At 41.0% G+C, this 17,889-nt stretch overlaps 1 protein-coding gene across 2 annotated transcripts in view; it reads right to left on the reverse strand.

Moving 5' to 3' along the window:
* Positions 1 to 17,889, reverse strand: part of GPAT3 (glycerol-3-phosphate acyltransferase 3) — a 62,143-nt gene that overhangs the window by 36,097 nt on the left and 8,157 nt on the right. For both annotated transcript variants that reach the window (XM_040625140.1, XM_008693317.2), the window contains one exon: positions 17,473 to 17,539. In XM_040625140.1, the coding sequence (XP_040481074.1) occupies positions 17,473 to 17,539 (67 nt within the window). The remainder of the gene's footprint in view (positions 1 to 17,472; positions 17,540 to 17,889) is intronic.

A 17,889-nucleotide genomic window follows, 5' to 3' on the forward strand; every position in this document is an offset into this window, starting at 1 on the left:
TAAGAAAATGTATACATTTCATACAAGTCCCATAAAAATCAGTTGCATTTCCTCTAGATCATGGACAAGCTGTGTCTCAAGATCATACAGAAAAATAAGCAGGAAGGTTCTGTGAAGGAAAAGCAATGAGGACAATAATCCCTACTGGACATTAAAACAATCTATTAGGGGCGCCTGGGTGGCACAGCGGTTAAGCGTCTGCCTTCGGCTCAGGGCGTGATCCCGGTGTTATGGGATCGAGCCCCACCTCAGGCTCCTCTGCTGGGAGCCTGCTTCTTCCTCTCCCACTCCCCTTGCTTGTGTTCCCTCTCTCGCTGCCTGTCTCTCTCTCTGTCAAATAAATAAATAAAATCTTAAAAAAAAAAAAAAAAAGAAAATTTAGGAAAAAAATAAATAAATAAATAAAACAATCTATTAAATTTACTAAATTATTAAACAATAATTAAAACAATATAATGGTACATAAGAAGATCACATAAAAATACGGAACAAAATAGAAAGTACAGAAATAGATCCAAAGAAATGCAGGAAATTAAGGATGCACTACAGATCAGGTGGGTAGAGATGAACTGTTCAACTGGGTTTTTCCACAACTGGATAGCCATCTGGACAAATACACCAGAATAAAAGAATCAAAGATTTAAGTATTTAAAAAACCCCACGAAACTAATCAAAGAAGACATTGGAGAATTCCCTTAAAATTTGGCAGCAGGAAAATCTTTCTACTAAAAAACTCAAAATCCAGATGCTATAAAAAGAAAATACTCATAAATTTGACTACATAGAAATGAAAAATATCTGCATAGCAAGAAGTATGATAAGCAAAGAAAAAAATACAAATCACAAACTGAAAGAAATATTTGTATCTCCTCACAGACAAAAGTTTATCACCTTATATATGAGAAGGTCCTAGAAATCAAATTGAAACAGAAAGGTAGGAGAAACACGGGGCTCCTGGGTGGCTCAGTAGGTTAAGCATCTGCCTTTGGCTCAGGTCATGATCTCCGGGTCCTGGGATCGAGTCCCAAGTCGGGCTCCCTGCTCAGCAGGGAGTCTGCTTCTCCCTCTCCCTCTGCCCCTCCCCCACCCCCACTTCTGCTCTCTCGCTCTCTCTCTGCAACACTCTCTCTCAAATAAATAAATAAAATCTAAAAAAAACAAAAAAGAAAGAAATCTGAGAAACAAAAATAACCAAAAAGAAATGAGTAGATGATGGTTCCCAGGAAAAAGAATACAAATGTCCCTTAAACATGTACAAAATCACTCTTTATAACAGGAATGCAAATTAAGACTCTCCTGAGTTTCTACTTCTCACCAACCAGATTGGCACAAATCCAAAAGTTGGACAGATTTACACCTGCGGTGAAGCTTTGGGGAACAGACAGTAGGCATACACTTCTAGTGAAAGTACAAATAGTGCAAACCATTAATGAAGGGCAATTTGGCAACATCAACCAAAATTACAAATGCTCTTTCACAGAACAATCCATTCGTGACACAGATTGATGTTACATGTTAATTCATGTGACAGATGTAATACTGCAGCATATATTTTTTAAAGATTTGATTTGTCAGGGAGAGAGAGAGCACAAGCATGGGGAGCGGCTGGCAGAGGGAGAGGGAGAAGCAGGCTCCTCGTTGAGCAGAGAGCCCAATGTGGGGCTTGATCCCAGGACCCTGAGATCATGACCTGAGCAGAAGGCAGACACTTAACTGACTGAGCCACCCAGGTACCCCTGAAGTTTACTTTTGTAACTCAAATGACTTTTTTGGGGGGGGGTATATTTCTTTCCTTTTTTAAAGATTTTATTTATTTATTTGAGAGAGAGCACAAGCAGGGGAAGGGGCAGGGGGAGAGGGAAGAGACTCCCCTCTGAGCAGGGAGCCCAATGTCCCAGGACCCTGGGATCATGACCTGAGCCAAAGGCAGACAGACGCTTAACCGACTGAGCCACCCACGTGCCCCTGCAGCATACTTTAACAGCAAAAGGTCTAGAACTACAGTTAAAAAGAACCATTTGTACTCATATAATGAAATTTCTTGTTAAAAAAGAAGAAACTTTCTAAGTAATAAATGGAAAGGACAACAGGATATAGGTTAAAAACACAAGGCTCAGAATAGTGTTTACTGTATGTCGTCTTAGGTGTTAGTAAGTCAAAAAATCATAAACATTTGTATTATAATAGATGTTTCCAATAGCATATGAAGAAACACTGCAACAATCCATAAGAAACTAACAGGGCGTAGAGGAAGTCAGCAATGGGTGGAAGCTATACTTATCAAACCACATGTTTTTAAATTACTATGATTTTTGTACCATGTGAATGTATTACTTATGCAAAAAAATTAAAATACTTTTTAAAGATGTATAAACCCAAATTTAAAACACTGACACAAGAACTTGCAGACACATACCCTGTGTGTTCATCTGCTAGCTCTCCCAGAATCCCATCAGTCTGATGGCTCAGTGTGTCCTCAACATTGTAACGAGAAACAAAGAGAAACTTGACCATGACCGCTTTTCACATAACCAGTGTCACCCTTCCATTTCAAATCTTACCCCAAAATACTTAATTTCTACATTAGCTTTAGAGGTCCTTGATAATCCCCTACCTCGCATGTATATACACTCAGGGAAAAGCACAGTTTACAGAGAAGGTATTCAAAGGTTTTATTTCTGAAAAGGAATTGGTAGACGACATCTATTTTTCTTGGGAGAAAAATACAGCAGAAAAGAGTATCAGTGGGCAGAGGAACGAGGAGAGAGAAAATATAAAGTTAGAACTCTCTCTTCCCTCAGTTTCCATTCCCTCTGCTCTTATTTTCTTCCCTGGTTGATTCTTGTCTCATTCGTTTATCTTTTCCTGTCCCTTTCCTACGAATTTTTCTCTAGTGTTTCTAAATGTCTTTCACTCTGTGAGTTCACTAAATCCACTCCCAAACTCCCAAATGTGCACCTATAGCCTGACTTCTTGCCCAAGGCTCACGCTTTTACCCTATGATCCAGCCATTGCACTACTGGGTGTTTACCCCAAAGATACAGACGTAGTGAAGAGAAGGGCCATATGCACCCCAATGTTCATAGCAGCAATGTCCACAATAGCTAAATCATGGAAGGAGCCGAGATGCCCTTCAACAGATGACTGGATTAAGAAGTTGTGGTCCATATATACAATGGAATATTACTCAGCAATCAGAAAGAATGAGTTCTCAACATTTGCTACAACATGGACGGCACTGGAGGAGATAATGCTTAGTGAAATAAGTCAAACAGAGAAAGACAACTATCATATGATTTCTCTCATCTATGGAACATAAGAACTAGAATGATCAGTAGGGGAAGAAAGGGATAAAGAAAGGGGGGGTAACCAGAAGGGGGAATGAAACATGAGAGACTATGGACTATGAGAAACAAACTGAGGGCTACAGAGGGGAGGGGGGTGGGGGAATGGGATAGACCGGTGATGGGTAGTAAGGAGGGCACATATTGCATGGTGCACTGGGTGTTATACACAACTAATGAATCATCGAGCCTTACATTGAAAACCGGGGATGTACTGTATGGTGACTAACATAATATAATAAAAAATCATTATTAAAAAAAAAAAAAAAAAAAGCTCACGCTTTATGTGGGGGCCAAGACATTCCACCTCTCCACCAACCCAGTGCTCTTGTGCGAAGCCCCAGGACCTGTAGAAAGACTTATCGTGCAAATGGTGTCAAAAGAAAGCCCAGGTAGCGATATTCATATTTAAAAGAAAGACCGTAACAAGAGACAAAAAAGGACAGTACGGGATAATAAAGGAGACAATCCAACAAGAAGATGTAACAATTGTCAATATTTATGTACCCAACATGGGAGTACCCCAATACATAAAACAGTTAAAAACAAACATAAAGGACCTAATCGATAGTTATACAATAATAGTAGGGGACTTGAACACCCCACTTATGTCATTGGCCAGATCATCCAAACAGAAAATCAAAAAGGAAACAATGGCCTTGAATGACACACTGGACTGGATGGATTTAACAGATATATTCAGAACATTCCATCCTAATACAGCAGAATAGGCATTCTTCTCAAGTGCACATGGAACATTCTCCAGAACAGGTCATATATTAGGTCACAAAACAGGCCTCAACAAATATAAAAAGAATGAAGTAATACTATGCACCTTTTCTGACCACAACGTTATTAAACTGGAAGTCAGCCAAAAGAAAAAAATCTGGAAAGACCACAAATACATGGAGGTTAAGTAACATGCTACTGAACAATGAATGGGTCAACCACAGAATCAAAGAAGAAATAAAACAGTACATGGAAACAAATGAAAATGAAAACACAACAGTCCAAAACCTTTGGGATGCAGCAAAGTGGTTCTAAGAGGGAAGTTTATAGCAAGACGGGCCTACCTCAAGAAGCAAGAAAAATCTCAAATACACAAGCTAACCTTGCACCTAAAGGAGCTAGAAAAAGAACAACCAGAATTCAAAACCAGCAGAAGGAAGGAAATTATAAAGATTATTTTCATTTAAATGAAATTAAATTGAAACTAAAAAAAAACAAAACAAAACAGTAGAACAGATCAATGAAACTAGAAGCTGGTTCTCTGAAAAGATCAACAAAATTGATAAACATCTAGGGGCACCTGGGTGGCTCATTCGGTTGAGCATCCAACTCGTGATTTCAGCTCAGGTCATGACCTCAGGTCATGAGATGGAGCCCTGTGTCAGGCTCTGCACTGGACGTGGAGCCTGCTTGAGATTCTCTCTCTCCCTCTCCCTTTGCCTCTCCCCTGCTTGCTCTCTCTCTCTCTCTCAAGTAAATAAATAAATCTTTTTTAAAAATTGATAAACATCTAGCCAGACTCATTAAAAAAGGGGGGGACTTAAATAAAATCACAAATGAAAGAGGAAAAATAAAACCGACACCACAGAAATACAAAAGATTGCAAGAGAATATTATGACGAATTATATACCAACAAATAGAACAACCTAGAAGAAATGGATAGACTCCTAGAAACATATAAACTACCAAAACTGAAATAGGAAGAAATAGAAAACTGGAACAGACCAATTACCAACAATGAAGTTGAATCAGTATTCAAAAATCTCCCAACCAATAGAAGTCCAGGACAGACAGCTACCAAACATTTAAAGAAGAGTTAATACCTATTCTTCTCAAACTATTCCAAAACACAGAAGAGGAAGGAAAACTACTGAATTCATTCTATGAGGCCAGCATCACCCTGATACCAAAACCACATAAAGACACCACAAAAATAGAGAACTACAGGCCAGTATCTCCGATGAACACAGAGGCAAAAATCCTCAACAGAATCCAACAATACATTCAAAAAAAAAAAAAAATTCATTCACCAGGATCAAGTGGGATTTCTGCCTGGGATGCAAGGGTGGTTCCATATTTGCAAATCAAGGTCCCATTACCTTCCAGAATGGTTTGCCATCTACCATCTCTCCTTTTTCCACTTTCCTCTCCTTCTTCCTGTCTAATCCCACTTCTGCAAAGTTACCAGATTCATCTTCCCAAAATTTTGAGATCCCCTCACCTAAGGAAGTAACTTCTTAGCCTGGCATTTAAGGCCTATTAGGACTTAAACCTAAATATCTATCCAATCTCAACTCCACCTCCAACTCATTCTCACTCATTCTAGCTCCAGCCAAACTAAAGGTGTCTTTGGGCCCCTAATGTTTCCTGGGCTCTCTTACCCTCCTGCTCTTGGTTACAATTTCTTCCACCTGATACCCTTATTCCTAAAATCATTCAAAATTCTTCATATCTGCAGAATGTCATTTTCCCCTTTTTTTGTTTTCTTTGAGCTCATGAACCACCAACTCCATCCACCACATGATGCAGGCATTGTCTTAACTGTTTATAAGTAAAGACCAAAAAAAGACGAAGTTACATCAAACTTATGAAATGTCATTTCTAAGTTTCTAAAACAAGCTTGTACTAAAGGACACAAGGGGTGGCTTATCCTATGGAGGTAAAGGTGGGACGGCAAGGCAATGGCTTCCCTTAAGAAAAAAAGGATGTTAGTTCTTTTTGTTAATTACAAAATGCCTTTCTCTCTCCTTGAATAGATACCCCAATGCACATGCTTTTCTACTGACTGGAGATCTTAGGCACGGGCTCGTTGTATGGAACGTCAGATGAGCATCAGAGGCTGCACACCCTCACACGCTGGGATTTCATCATGCCTACTGGCATCACACACTTGACATCTGTTGTGGAGAAGTCATGTGGATTGGCCAATGACGGGAAGATAAACTCACTGTCGTGAACATATGAGTCATTGAAAATGAGGATGTTCATTTATTTGAGTAGATTTGTACCAAGGTCATTGCAGAGGCAGGAAGAGGAAGTGATACATATGCATGATAACTAACAGATACCAACTTAAGCAAAAAGCTTACCACTCTTGGGAAAAAGGAATATACACTTACTCTTTGCAAAGACTTTAAGTACTCCACACAATCTACCGAGCAGGTGAATGTTACTAATTACTCATAGCCAAAGCCTGTACTCTCTGTCCAGTCTTAATCTCCTCTTTCTCTTGTTGTTGTTTTGTTTTGTCCCTGAAGGGATGGTCTCTGGGATTTGTGATCAAGTTCCTTCTGTGTCAGCGAAGAGAATTTCTCTGGTTGCAAAGGGAAACCAGAAATCATAATGCTGTTTTCTCTAATAACCTGAAGAGTGTCACTTGGGATGCATACGCACTGTCTCCAAAGTACTTCAGCTTTTTGTAAAGGTCAAAGTCAATGCTCCTTCAAGTTGCTGGACAATGAATACAGTGCATTTTTCCAGATATTCAAAGGTAAAAGGGCCAAACTATCCCACCCCCAAAGTTTGTCCACACCGTCTCCTACATCCTCGGGCTTTCAGGTCCACTCTGTTTCCCAGTGAAGTGAGCAAGTGCGGGCTGCCCAGCACGCAACACCAGGGAAGCACAGAGGCATGGCCCATCAATTCCAGAAACACTGAGGCGAGACGGGGTGAAGGCTCTGCGACCCTAACAGAAAAGCAGACCACGCCCTAGTCGTTCCTTTTGCTCACCAGGTGTCCCCAGAGGTTACAAGGAGACATCAGGGCTCTATGGGTTTTATTCCCCGAGGAAACTTTAGAAAACAAAATAGGACTCCAGGGAATTAATGTCCTTCCCTAGCCAACCCAAGCTTTGAGGGCAACAGAACTCTGAGGAAGGGAAGCAGGAAAACCAGTCACCTGACCTAGAAAAGTTAGTGAAGGAGGTACAGAGGAGAGCTCCCAACATACTGAGGCGGGCACACCAAGAGAAGGTCCTAAGGGTTTTGCACATCCCCAGGGCATCCAGACATCACTAGGCCACATATTCACATTACATGTTAATCCATGGTACAGACGTAATACTGTCGCCCTAAGAAAAGGACTCTCCAATCACAAGTCCAGCAGGCTGTCTCCTCTCCCTGAGCCCCAAGAGCCACTCCTCAACAGACCCAATGAACTACCACTATCTGCTCCCCGTCTCCCCAGACTTCTGCGTACCAAGCATGCTTTGGCACCCTGGCCCCTCACCTTCTTCTTTGTTCAAAAACTTATGCTGCCCTAAGAACTTCCACGCGAAAACAGAGAAGATTGGGAAGTGCTGTTATAAACCCTCCGAGAGAGAGGAGAAAAGGGGGAGAGGGCTTGAAGGGTTGCTGCTACTCGCTGGCAGAACAAAGAATTGATGAAGAGCCTTCTTGCCTTCTCTGCTAATGGAGTCAGTGACCCACAAACAGATACACCCATGTTACAGAGACAAATACTACTGAAAGATTAAAAACTGAAAAACTTAAAATTTGTATACTGATTTTATTACAACCAAGATGACAAGGCACTGCTAACAAGTGAAAAGAGTTTTATTACATAATTCATGCTGCTCCCCAAATTCTCAACTGTCCATTCTATGTGTAAAACTTTGTGTAATCTACTTAGTAGCCTGGTCCAGTTTCATGATCATTTTTTGCTAAGAAGCTCTTTCTTACATATAACATTTTCCTTTAATGTAAGCCAGTCTTTTTGCTCCGTCTTTTATGGATATGGAGAGAAAGAGGGTGCTTCTTCCTCCTAATAATTAACCAACTGTCGTATGAATCATCCCTCAGTTTTTTTCCCACATTTCCTCATCAACCTTCGCAGGTCTGGTTGGCCACTACAGTCATCCTTTTTCCCGGCTTCAGAATTTCCTTTTTACGATCCTTAGTATAAACCAAAAACCTGGGATTCTCTGTGCCTTGACATCACATCTAAACTACTTTGCATTTGAGCCCTTCATATCCAATGTCGCCCTCTTAGCCAAGTTTATTTCTATGTCTGTCCCCTTCCACGCACTAAGCTCACTCCCACTGCTATGCAAGCTATTCCCTCATGCCCCGAGTTTAGAAAGCCCTGTCACCTCAGTTAAACCCAAGCCACCTCTACATGACCGGTTCAACACTAACACGTCCACCAAAACACCCTCTCCGCAGTCCCCCATCCACAATGATCTCTTTTCATGCTGCGCTGATGAATTTTCTTGCTCAAGTTAATTGTATTTATTTTTGTGACATTCCATACCATCGGCACCAGCTGGCTTCAGGTTGTCCCCGGGATGCGTGGAGACTGGCGCTATCTCCTAAGTAGGCCAAGGGTTGCCTGAGGGCATAGTTCAGCATATGACGTAGGTACACAGATAACACCCGGTAAGCATAGTTCAGGCCGGGACCAGGGTCAGTGATCGCCAGCGGCCCAGGGTCAGTGATCGCCAGGGCTCGTCACTGTGGAGCTCAGTGACGTTCATCACGCTCGTGCTGCCACGAACTACAGCGGCATTTTAGGTTCTGCGCTCTCCCCGGCCTTCCATGCCTGAGAGTCTAAACTCTGCCTTCTGAAGCCGAAGCCTTCTCCAACCGTGTAACCAAGGCTGGCTAGCCCATTGCAGAGCATCCTCCTTGCGTAAAGGATCTCGAATGTCACCCCTCTCTCTGATGGCTCATTCATCAAAACAATCAAGATTACTTTAAATTCCATTCCGTTTCTTGGTTATTTAAAACCCAGCTAAGGGCATTCAGTCAGTGACAGGGCACTTCAATTCCGTCAGTCATCAACACAACCCCAAATGATACAACCAAATCTACGCCAAAACCCAATCACTCAAAGGATTCTCCCCCTTTTAGTTAGTGGTCCTTCGGTACACAGGTGAGAAACTTCATCTATTCTCCAGATCAAGAGCGGTGACAAGGTTTCATCAGGGAGAGCAAGTCCAAAGCAGTCAGGAGTGAGAAGCTGTCTGCGGGTTTGTGTTAAGGACGCTACATCGTGGTTCGGAGGCAAGGACTCATCACCCAGTGATTCCTGCCAGGGTTGTGGGGGGATAACAGATAGAGTGGATTTGTCGACCTGTTATTTGGAATAGGATACAATCAAAAGCTTTACTGAAATAAAGGTACGTTCAATTTTCCTGTTTTCTATAGGGTTTATGTATCTGTAATAAAATAATTTGCCCCTTTTAAAATTCTGAGTTATTTTCTGTTAGTGTCTCTCAGTTACCAAGAGTAGAAGTACTGGAGGTGTACTTGTTCTCCTGAGAAAAGCAAATGAGAACATCAGCTCCCTTTTTCATCATTATATGCCCCAGTAGTTCCCCAGAAACTTACAAAATAAGCAATGTTGATTATAAAAGAGGAAGATTTTTAACCCCAGATATAAACACTAATCATGAAATTAACCATGTGTTTATACCTATTTTGAAGCATAAACAGAGCGGAAGTATGGACATTGTAATCCATTGTCAGTCAACACTGCAGAGGAACTAATAGGCATTTAGAATTAACAGGCAGAGTTTCATTTTAACAACTAACAATTTTTTTAGTTTTTTAAAATTTATTTGAGACAGAGAGCGCAGAGCCAGCGAGACAGAACATGAGTGGAGGGGGTAGGGGCATCGGGAGAGGGTGAAGCAAGCTCTCCTCTGAGCACGAAGACTGACTTGGGGCTCTATCCCAGGACCCTGAGATCATGAACTGAGCTAATGGCAGACACTTAACCCACTGAGCCACCCAGGCGCCCTAACAACTCACATTTTAACATTTTAACATCTCGTTCACTATACTGTTGACCCATTTCTTGGATGACAGCCCACATTAAACTTTGTTGACTTGGACATGACTAATTTGATTAAACAAGAAATCCCACAACAGAGAAACATCTGTAAAACTTCATTGTCAAATGAGCCATCATATCAATTAAAATGTCAGCCTTAATGTGTGGCATTGATGTAGGGTATCTTTTATTATAATTCTAAATATTCTCATAGAGTCATTTCTTTAAAAGTTCTGTTGATGATTTGAAATTGAAATGTTATGAGTTTCCTAGTACGTGACAAAGCCCACATTCAGCAGAGGAGTTCCCATTTGTGGAAGAGTTACACCTCAACCTTCAAAGGGAGAATTGAGAAGACACAGATTGACCCGAGGAGCAGAGAAGGAAGGGATAAGTTAGGCAGGGAGTGGCGGCAAGGGATTTTGAATAGGAAAGACAAATTGGATTGGGATTTCTTTTCAGTCTACCTTCCACTACTTACAAGATCCGAAGCAAGTTACTTGACCTCCTTCGCCTATAGTTTTCTCATCCATTAAGTGAGAATTAACAAGACCTTCCTCATGTAAATAATTTTGCACAATGGAACCATTGTTTAATAAACGGTGGTGATTATTATTATTGACCGGTTTTTGTCTATAAAATAGAAACAAAATGGAGAAGCTTTGTTCTTTTGACTGGGGTTTTCTCTGAGGGGTAGGGTGGCCAGAGGGGTGTGTCAGGTGAGGACGCTGGTTTGGGGAACACTTCTAAACTGACAAGATGGATTTTGGGTTTCATGGGTACCTGATGAGACGTCGGCTCCTCCCAATGGTATGGAGAACTTCTCTAAAAGAGAATGCATTCTCAAATCGACTCTCCTATCACCTAATCCGGTAATCTTCTCACTCTCAAAGAATCCCCAAGTCTCCACTCTCATCTGGCTTTTTCAAACCTCCACAATTCTGAGATGCGGGTTCTCTCCTCATCTGATGAGGAGTTTAGGACTGAGAGAGCTGAACACCAACAAGATCGTCACCAACTCAATAGTCCTGGGGACAGAACCGTCTAAAACCTGCTTTTATCACTTATATTTAAAAGCAAAACTAATTTCGTAGAAATAGGGATAGGGCACAAGGCATGTCACCTGCTTTGTTACTGCAATGCGACAAGAAAAATGATCTGAAAAATAATAGTATGTTTTATGAGCTTCCTCACTGATTTCTTAAGATGGGAGCCTTCCTTTCTGTGATTTGGGGCTTCTATCACGCCCTTTCCACCATTACTTCGCAATGCAATAAAGACGATTTGTCTGATCTGACCTTTTACCTCCTTTCCTGCCAGAACCACTCCTTCCTGCTTACTCACTGTTGGCCAGAAAAAAATGCTAAGTCATCTCCTTTCCGAGATTAGAGTACATAGTTACACACAAGTCTCCAATCCAGTCTAAAGTAAAGCTCCCTCCAAAATAGTATACTCTCATCAGATTATGAGGCAAAGTTTGAAGGAAGATTCCCTTGTCTCACCTCCACCTTTCCTTAAAGAACATGCCTTCTCTCCCACCATCCAGTGTTGTCTGATAACCCTGTTGTTCACAAGACTTAATCACATTCCATCCTTCCCCACATCAGCCACCAAAGACTGGAAATCAAGTTCTCTCCCTCAGGGGCCTATTTATTAGAAAACTAAGAAAAATTATGCTAACGATACTGGATACCAAGAGATGAACGCATTATTCTCTAAGAGCAGTGGTTCGCAAAGGAGTAGACAAGGTTAGGAGTAGAGAAAGGCTTTTGCCCCCAGGGGACAGTTGGCAATGGGTGGAGACACTGTTGGCTGTCACATTAGGAGTGCGCTACTATCATCTAGTGGGTACTGCTAAATGTCTTACAACACATATGACCACTCTCCATGAAAACGGATTATTCAACCCGAAATGTCCGTAGTGCTGAGGCTGAGAATCCCACCTCTAACAGGTAAGACATCTTGATTAACAACTCTTGTTCCATAGGTTTACGTTTCAATTGCAGGCACTGGTCAGACTCCACGGGGATGTGTTTTGGAGCGGGTAACCATCAGTCACACCCTTGAGACAAGTATTTTATTTTCTATTCATATAAAACTAGTTCTATACATCAGACTAGAGACTTTAGCTGAGCAATTCTTGATATTTTATTTAGTTCAGTTTTTTTTAATTTTTATGCTTAAAATATAAGTTTATCCAAAAAATATGAGTTCAACAAAGACAAAAGATACCCATTGTCATATTTGCCTCAGATGTTCTTTAAAGAAAAAAAACTGGAGATGCAGTTAAAGCCCGTATCCCCATCCTTTCTCCTCCTTCCTAGAAGATAACCACTAACATGTGGTATATATCATTTCCACATATATTTTATACTCCTCTACATCTATCAACATAATTACATAGTATCTGCTTCTAGTAGTAATTTTAAATAAATGTTTTTATACTATACATTTTCTTTTCACTCAACATTAAGATTTGTGTACTTTGTCCTCTTCATGTAAATCCAGTTAATTCATTTAGACCAGCTCATATATTAATTTTCCTCTGGATGAGTGACTGCGTTGTCCCCACATGTTCACTATTTGTATCCACTTGTAGCAAGTCTCCTAACACATACATGCTGAGAGTTTGGATAGGTTTGCTATTTTAGGAGAAGTGGAAGTGAGGGATTATAGACTAAATTTCATGTAATATAAAAATTTCATGTAATAAATTTCATGTAATAAATATCATGGAATATTGCACTTAGAAATACAGATGACTAATTCTAGGGTTTACAAACAAACAAAGAAAAGCCCAAGGATCAAAACTTTGTCTTACACAGAGCTATAGTAAGCTGTGAGGATAAAAATGTAGGGTATGCTAGTGAATTTTTTCAGAATCATCTGCTATTAAGTAATTTTTGTTCCAGGAACGAAAACTGTACTCCATATGTCCAATAAAGCAGTATCAATAAATAAATAAACGTATCTGTAGACCATGACTGAATCTTGGTTCAAACAAATTTTAAAAACATTTTTAAACTGTTAGGGGAATTTATATACGGACTGTGTATTAGGTGATATTAAAAAATTAAGTTTGAGTTAACTTAATAGCACCGTGGCTATTTTTTAAAATCTTTTTCTAAAAAATGCATAAAAGATATGAAATCTTATATTGCATTGACTATTTTAGCAAAAAATAAGAAGGCACAGATGAATCAAGCGTGGCAAAATCTCGACAAATATTGCCTATATCAGGTTCATTATACTATTTCTCTGCTTTTGTGTATGTTTGACAATTGTCATCACCATCATCACCACCATCAGGCACACGATTTACAGGGGCAGACTAATAAAAGCAGTAGACATTTGGCAGTGATAAGGAAAATCTCACTCGAAATCCTTCCATATCCCATAACTGGATTATTTTTCTCTCTACAAGTAGCTAGACAAGTGCCAGTATTTTATCAGCAAGATAACCTCATTAAATGCATTATACTCCATATCCCTGAGGACAGCAGATACTGACTTGTATTCAGGGAGCTTACACCAAGACAATACTACTAAATCAACTTTGTTGATTTAAACAGACTCTCTAACCCCCTTACCCTCCACTCCCCACCCCCTTGCCTGCCCAGTGGGGCGCCTGGGTGGCTCAGTAGTTTAAGCAGCTGCCTTCAGCTCAGGTCATCATACTGGGGTCCTGGGATAGAGCCCCACATCGGGCTCCCTGAGTCTACTTCTTCCTCTCCCTCTGCCCCCCCCACCCCTGCTCTCTCTTGCACTCTCTCTCAAATAAATAAAATCTTAAAAAAAAAAAAAAAAAAAAACCAGCCTGCCCAAAACAAAATCAGTATTAAAAATGACACAAATTTCTGTCACAAAATGTTATCCCACATTTTCTATAAATGCAAGAGATTTAATATCGACACAACCAATGTTGTACCAGTATCAACATGGTTCATCAAGTCTTACAGAAAGAATTCCAAAAGTAAAATCAGAGGGAAATGTGAGGCAGCCTGAATTCTCTCTGAAGAGGTACAACATCAGAAGTTTCACTGTAGCATTTTGTCTCTTGTGTGTGTTTGGGTGGAGGAGAGATGGGATCTGGGGGTGAGACATACAGGGCAGGAGAGAATTTAGCACGGGGGCTTAATTAACAATAGGCCACGTGACCCCCAAACCCTATGTGTGGTGACTGCTGGAGTAGGGCAAAGGGGAGGACCTGAGGAGGTGGCATACATGGCCGTGCAGACATCGCTGAGTCAGGCCAGCGGCACATTCTAGAGGACAGTGCCAAAATGGCTGAGCCGCGGCCTCTATTTATCTGTATTGTTTGTGACACCTCCAGGACAAGGGCAAATCGGGCCTTTCTTCCTGCCTGTTGACTTTTGCTTGGTAAGCATTCAAAATGTCCTAGTAATATAACGCAATTTATAGTGGAATTAATCTCCAGTTCTGAAAATGGCGTGATGAATTACATTCATTACAAGTACAATCCTAATTACTAACTAATTGAAGTCTATTGCACAATAAATCCTCGAAATCAGTTAAGTACCCAAGGATGATGTGGGTGGCTCTAAATAGTCAATGGGGCCTTGCACTATTTACAACAGAGTAAGATAAAAGCTGATAAAATCTCAATCAGACCATGTTCCTGGGTCCGAGGAGATGCACTTGTCCCATGGCTGGAGTAGGGAAACACATCAGCCCTCAGGAAACAAACTAGGGTAGAGGGTAATTGCATTCTCTACTGAAGTCGACTGTTCAGTACAACACAGTTACTTAAAGAGGGGAGAGAAAGATTTATCTTCGATGTTGTAGTAACAGTGAGGAAACGTCCTTAAAACTGGAAGAAGGGGCAATAACAGGGCTTCTTAAAGAGATGCTGCTCCTGACCCGATCTGAAGCTCAGTCAATAAAGGAGACCGTTTTTATTGGAAGACCCAGCGGAAGACGGCTAAAGACAGGAGAGAGCGATTGAACCACAAAGGTTTTTCCCTAGGTCGGCTTTCAGTCGGCTTATTAATAAAAGCACAAGAGAAATATAACGCAAGAGGGGTTTAACTAGAGAGAGAGAGACTCAAAAAGTGCTTCCAAAAATATGCTTCATCAAATAAAGCAGCAGCAGAAGAAATTTTTGGTGCAGAAAATAAACATAACTATTTTCCCTGTTTAGCCAACCTCTCCCTCTCAGTTTCCCGAACCTGTCGTCAGCACTGTAGCGCTCACACACGTCCAGATCACACCTGCACTGCTGGGGCCCTTGGCCTGCCGGTGACCCTTGCCTCTACTTTGACCGGCTCAGCGCTGACTGGGGCTCTTGCTGGCAGCCGTCCAGAGACAGGAGGCTCCAGAGGCAGAAGATTGCAGCAGCCGGGCACACGGCGCTCAGTGTGTTTGTGGGTTGCATCACCCCCGGCCAGTCTGTCGAGGAGGAAGCTATCCCTCTCTGCAGACTCCAAACACCAGGGTGTATCCACAAGGCACACACCCCATAACAGGGCCACCCAGGCAGGATGGACATCAGGATGGGCGTGGAGGCGCATGCCATGCAGAGCTGTGGGATTAACACAGATGAAGGCAGCATGTATCAGAGACTAAATTGGATCCCACGTTGTCCTTGGCTTACGCACCTACGTTGAGCATTTATCACAGCGACCTGTCGGATACCTGTCTCCTCACAGGACCCGTATCTTCATCATCTGTGGCTATCGCATCAAACTTACAGGTAGCCAATCAATGCTCAGTTACTGCAACAGTCATTGCCAATTTCATGGCTAAAAGGAAGGGCAGCTACTCTGAATGAAAGAAGATAAATTTGGCATCCTATAGCCCTACTCTAAACCATTATGATTTATATTTTCTCCTCTTGTTCACTTCCACTTTTCCCTGGAGGTACCATGGAGAAGACAGATGCATGGAAAAAAAAAAAAAATCCGACAAGTGGCAATATTCACTTCAGTACAGGCTAAAAAATCCAAACCAATGCTAAGGACACCCTCATCCAGTGATTTTTAATCCTCTTAACCTACCAAATTGAAACGCCCTGTGCCCTTTTAAAGTCATGGCCTAAGATGTGTGCCACCACCACTCCAATCTACAGGGTCCCATAGAATTTCACTCAAGATCAGTGACGGCCCAAAGTCTCACCAACTACAAGAAAACCAGCCATAAAGTTTGTTGTCTCCTTAAATCATAAGGATACACATTCAAAAATGTACCCAGAAAAATTAGAAATTAGTAGATCTGCTATGTCCAAGAGAAGGTATCTGACAACAAAAAGAAGACTGCGTATAGCCAGAAATATCCAATCTTGGTAAAATGTTACTGGTGATAATACTTGGTGTTTAAGTAGATATCATAAAGATCAACTAGTCGTTTCAATCATTTGAACATAACAATCCAATTACACAACATGAGCAGATGTTTTCACTCAAATACTTCATTTCCAAAATGCATTGTGGTATACAGTTTCTACAATTTCTCGTAGACAAGCCTCCAGAAGATAAATTCCTCCTAGTGAGGTGTGTGACATTTTGATTATCTTTAACCCTAAATTAGATGGACACAAAATTGTTTCTACATTTTTGAAAAACACATAAAGGTTCAGTCTTTTAATTAAGTCAAGTGACTTATTTATTCCTAATTTCATAGCCGTCCCTCCAAAGAATTCTACTTTCCTATGAACCCTGTGTCTTGAACAATTCTTAAAATTCTTTCCCGAAGTAAAAGGGTCTATTGGAACAACGGCAAAGCACTGATAAGCAAAAGCACTAATGAGCTCAGTTGACTTAATTCACTTCTAACAAAAATTAACAAGTGTCTTTACTGTAGGACTTTTCCGAGCCTTTGTTACTACGTAATATTACTTTCCAAAAGCAAGGTGTCACATGTGGTGATTCCCAAGCTTATTTCACGGGAGGGGAGCAATTATGTATTTCACGTAATACCAGTCTTTAGTAGGAAAGGGTTATCGTGAGGATCATTTTTGAGAACCACAAGTTAGAATAAGCTGCTAATAAAACCTCGAAAATAGGTTTAACTCCAAGGTAGTCCAATTAGCATTATTTTCTTAAACCATTAACTAGATCTTTAAAACTACAGGCAACCATCTTGACATGTATTCCTTCAGAAATGCCCTGTAAGAACAGATAGACGAACTCACACATTATTACCACCTTTACAGTGAAAACTCATTCAAAATTCAGGCAGCTACTATTTTGCATAAAGGACGAAATTATGAATGATCCAAGGCCTACAGAATGCACTGCTTTCTGCATATTTCAAGTTCAAACTGGGTAGAGGTAAATTTATCCAATTTGGATATCATAACCATCATAAACGAAAAAGAAGACTTACCGACAGAAGCTGAGTTTTTAAGACCCGACTCCTTTGGGACTCCTTTTTCAATTCGTATCGTGGCCCACTGTTTAAAAACAAGTAGCATTGTTAATGTAAACGGTTCCATGGACACGATGTGACGTACTCAAACCGTATACTTACGTGCAAGTGAAATGAAACATTAAGCCCGGCACTCTCTGATTAGAGACACCCTAGTAAACCGCGGAGGTAATGGTATTCCAAGGCTCAAGTACACTCCTATACTAGTCACTGATCATGCTCTAATAAACTGAAGACAAGATCGTGCTGACCCTATTGAAACCCCTCACACACACCTGGGACCCCATAAAGGTCTCCTTGAAAGCACAGGTTATGGCATCAAGACTGAGTTCAAGTTACTTAATCCTTCTAGGCCTAGTTTCCTCATCTGTGAAA

The sequence above is a fragment of the Ursus maritimus genome, unplaced genomic scaffold (genome assembly GCF_017311325.1).
Source record: "Ursus maritimus isolate PB19 unplaced genomic scaffold, ASM1731132v1 scaffold_8, whole genome shotgun sequence".
In the NCBI taxonomy this organism is placed as follows: Eukaryota; Metazoa; Chordata; class Mammalia; order Carnivora; family Ursidae; genus Ursus; species Ursus maritimus.